The sequence below is a fragment of the Osmia lignaria genome, chromosome 4 (assembly GCF_051020975.1).
Source record: "Osmia lignaria lignaria isolate PbOS001 chromosome 4, iyOsmLign1, whole genome shotgun sequence".
Lineage (NCBI taxonomy): Eukaryota > Metazoa > Arthropoda > Insecta > Hymenoptera > Megachilidae > Osmia > Osmia lignaria.
Window position 1 is genome coordinate 6,559,929 of NC_135035.1, and position 4,279 is coordinate 6,564,207.

The following is a 4,279-nucleotide window of genomic DNA, read 5'->3' on the forward strand; positions in this document are numbered from 1 at the left end:
CACCTCTCAGCCAGCATCCTTCCTTTCCGGCTTCGGCTTCTACTCGAAGGAGCAGACTTAAGGAGACCCGCTTAGGCTTTCACGGGGTCGTGTCTTCATTATTCACGCTAATCTGCTTTCGCCTCTTGCTTCTGCCGCCTCGATCTCACCCTCTTACTCCTCCGCTCCGCGACTTCTCTCTTGGTTATAGTTTATAATTTATTAGACACAATTATACTAATGGAAAACCCTTCCAGCCGGTCTTGAGAACTTACAAAAGTGTACGAATTCTTAGATCGGAAAGAGCGAACTTAAATGAAATTTGGAAAATTGTGATCCTGTAAGATTCGTGTTTCCAATTTTGATTAGAGACCATCTTCGAAAGGAACCCCATGGTGTTCGCCAAATTATGATGAATTGTTTTCTCCGTTAACCGGCAGTGCCGACAAACAGCCGACCAGAGCACCCCGACTGAGATAATCTTTCAGCAATTTTGGACCACTGATTGATCATCAGAATCTATCAGAACTTTCGTGTGAAAGAACCATCGAAATCGAATTTCTATTCTACTTTAGGATGGAAAACAACTGAAGCTAAGGGATGAATACGTTTAAATAATTAAAGGTACGAGTTAAATAAATTCTTCTGCTATTTTCTATGCTAAAAAAATAACGTTTAAGTTGATACTTCTTTTACAAGAATATTTACTAACTGATAACTATTCACAAATATAACATGTACTTTTGTATGTAGCTACTACACCACAATACCACATTCGTTTCGCACCGATCGATGAAACGATCCAAAGACATGTGTTGCATCGGTAAATTTTTATGAAGTACATTTGCATACGTTAAATTACATAACATATGGTACATTTACAAGAAAATTGCTATATATGATATCGCGATCTGTACAAAATGTAGATATAAACGTAAGCTGCAATAGTAATTATAAAATGCCTGTAGAAGTGAACGTAAACGCGTTAATTGCTTACTAGGTTACATGAATGCTCAAGTTAAGGTAGCGAGCCAATTGTTGTTAATTAATCTCGTAATGAAAAATTACGGGAAAACACTAAAGGAAAATGCTCTCCTCTTCCTGTAAAGCAAACAAGATGAACAGTATCTAGCAATAAGAGGCGCCTTCGATTTATATTATACTATAAAACTGAAACGGGAGAACCAGATTTTAAGTATAAAGTAAATCGTTACAAAATTTCTTGCGCGAGAGCGCAAGAATACACCCGCACGTGGAAAAATTAAACTGAAATATGAATATTATGAAATGTTATATATTCCTTGTATGCAACACATTCAGGTATCTCCCTAAAGTACCATTTCTTGTATACCAACATAGCATACATTATAATATAAATGCACAATTTATGAATACAATGTTCATGCCGATTTACGCCTTTATTGTGGTAAGTTTAGCAAAAAGTTTTGACCCGGTGGCAAATAGGCTACTTGGCGCGATCTAGATAGATTATGAGCGATGTCTTCTGCAGCCTCGATTCTTCTTAGCTCAACAAGACCATCACCAGCTTCGCCAAGGGATTTTGCTATTAAACTAGCTGCCTGTGCATCACCCTCTGCACTGATAATTGCTGCCTTTTTATGCTGTTCTGCCTTTTCTACCAAGAAACGTGCTTTCTCTGCTTCTTGTTGTGCTACCTGTTTCATCTCTACAGCCTGGGTGAACTCTTTTCCAAAGGTTAAATGAGTCTAAAATAAAATAATTGCTCAGGATAAGTTACAATGGATTGTATTAGGAATTGAAACTAGTTATGATATACTTACAATGGAAATATCGTCTAAAATCAGTCCGAACTGTTCAGCTCTTTCTGTTAAATCTTCCCTAACTTTCTGAGAGACAATCTCCCTCTGTGTAATTAATTCTCCTGCATCAAATTGGGCAACTACTGCTTTTAATACTTCATTAGTAATTGACGGCAATACTCTTTCATCATAATCTATACCGAGAATGGTATAGATTTTTGGCAGAGAATCTGGTATAGGTCTAAAGAGAATACGAAGTGTGATATTTACATTTTGCAGATCTTTACTTCCGGTAACAACAGGAACATTTCTTGGTCTAGATCTGATATCAAATAAAATTGGTTTTTGCACCCATGGAATGAAAAAGTGTGTTCCTTCTCCTACAACTTGATTCTTTATACCAGTAAATCGATCAAAAATAACAGCTCTGTGACCTCCATCGACTGAAACATTAAATCACAAATAATTATAAGACAAATTGAACTTTGATCCCTTAAACCTTCTATGATTAAAAAAATGATATACTGACCATTGTACAAGGCACTGTGAATAACACTTCCAGTCATAGCCATACCTAAGCCAAATGTACCCAGTCGATTTAGAAATTGTGCCATCTTTTAACTAGGTATTTGAGAAAGAAAAATGGTAATTAAAATGTATTCTGATGCGTTGTTATATTAACATAGAAATAATTCTAACCTAGAAACTTAAAGAACTGGAACTTGAATTTAAATCAAAGAAATCGCATACTTTATTTTTCCTAGATAACAAAATAGAAAGCTACTAAACATACATAAGTGTAGAGTCAACATTAATATAAACAATTTAAATGTTTTAAACTTTTTGAAATGTCCGGCCGGTTGAAACCTCAACTGATTCTACGTACAAGACATGATTCTAGCAAAGTTAACAATCTGTAACATTAAACTAATAAAATAAAATTAGTATAATTTGTACTGACACAATGATTCCTTACGTAATAAATTGTGTCTTTGAAGTATTCACTTTTCTTCTCGCGTGGTGTACGAATATCGATAAAAGCAAAATGGAGGCGAACCTCAGTCAGTGACAACAAATAGAGGAAGAATGGACATGTCACTGTCCTCAAAGGGTCCTGATTTTAGGGTTTCCAGAGACCCCGTATACGGAGTACCGTTGGTACGATAATTGTGCCTGTTTTACCAGTCCCTCTTTTACTGCACCCCGACCTGACAGCAGTAAAGACCCAATTTTTACACCCTTTAGTTTTATCTTTTTAGAAATCAGCCGAAATCAGCGAAATCATTAGAATAATTGTTTAAGGTGATGCGAGCGTAGAAAACTTTACCGACAGACCCTAGAAAAATCAAAATACCTCCTCAAAATACGTCCTCATTTCTACACAAAATGCAAAAAAATTTGAGTGACGTGTTCAGGAGGCTCTAAAGAATATTAGTATGGTCCTTATATTATCCAAATCGTCAAAAAGTTATAAAATATTGAAACTGCTGTCTGTCAACGGTCAAGAAAATGGCGGATCGGACTCACCTGCATTGATTTATTCGTGATATAAACATTTCTGTGAATCGTATGTCCAAATAGGGACCAGACTGATATTCTTTGGGTCGGATAGAATAAAACGAGCACCCAAGGGATGATGTACAAGTCTCCAGGAAGAAGTATTTTGAGAACTACGATTTCGTTGATTGTTCACACGCGAAAGACGTCAACAAGGTAAAACAGACCAGAAATTTAGTTTTTCGTTCATTCTGTAGGGCGCAGTTCGTTCGTTTGATTAATAAACAATTGTAAAATTAAAAATAATAATTAAATAATTTTTAATAGAATAATTAAACAAAATTTTGCAATATACCCACGCGGAAATGTAAAGAAATAAACAATTTAAATAGATATAACAATAATTTGATTAATAAACAATTGTAAAATATAAAATAATAATTAAACAAATATTAACAAATATCAGATAGAAATAGTTAAATCTGCGGAACCGGTGAAGCGGAACGTCATGCTTGATTGCGCGCGCCGCGCGCCGGTACAAGCGTGACCTGTAGAGAGGTCAAATCTAATCAGTCTTATCGCGACCGCTGAAGGATACGGATGGATTTGTCAAACATATCCCGGTACGGGTTGATACCATGGATATTCGTGCATGGATTTATCAGTGTATTACCACAAGTGTTACTGTGTTTGCCTATAGTGTTTCCTATAGTGTTTCCCATGTGTTTTGGAATATTTATACGGATATATTAGTTCGTTTTATGGTGTGGAACCCCATGTCTTTATTGTGTTTTATGATGTGGTACCCCATGTACCTGCATGTGCTTTATTGTGTTTCATGGTGTGATTCCCTATGTGTTTTGGCATATTTATACAGATTTATTAGTGGGTTTTATGGAATAGTACCCTATGTGTGTTGACATATTTATACGGATTTATTAGTAGGTTTTATGGAGTAGTACCCTATGTGTTTTGGTATATTTATACGGATTTATTAGTGGGTTTTATAGAGTAGTACCCTA

The 4,279-nt window shown here is 35.7% G+C and overlaps 1 protein-coding gene across 2 annotated transcripts; it reads right to left on the minus strand.

Moving 5' to 3' along the window:
* Positions 1-690: 690 nt before the first annotated feature.
* Positions 691-2,895, minus strand: Phb1 (prohibitin 1). Of its 2 annotated transcripts, none has more exons than XM_034322275.2 (4): positions 2,737-2,895; positions 2,290-2,381; positions 1,782-2,203; positions 691-1,706 (listed from the first exon to the last, which is right to left on the minus strand). In XM_034322275.2, exons 2-4 carry the CDS (start codon positions 2,372-2,374, stop codon positions 1,398-1,400), a joined length of 816 nt encoding a protein of 271 aa, XP_034178166.1. In that variant the 5' UTR covers positions 2,375-2,381; positions 2,737-2,895; the 3' UTR covers positions 691-1,397. The 2 variants fall into 2 exon arrangements, with proteins under 2 accessions (XP_034178166.1, XP_034178167.1); XM_034322276.2 differs by having other exon boundaries at positions 2,722-2,859.
* Between the last annotated feature and the right edge of the window lie 1,384 nt (positions 2,896-4,279).

Coding starts and splice junctions, on each gene's coding strand:
- Phb1 (XM_034322275.2), bottom strand. CDS start 2,374: ATGGCACAATTTCTAAATCGACTGGGTACATTTGGCTTAGGTATGGCT. Junction 2,204..2,289: donor TCACAGTGCCTTGTACAATG/GTCAGTATATCA, acceptor TTAATGTTTCAG/TCGATGGAGGTCACAGAGCT. Junction 1,707..1,781: donor TTTTAGACGATATTTCCATT/GTAAGTATATCA, acceptor ATTTTATTTTAG/ACTCATTTAACCTTTGGAAA.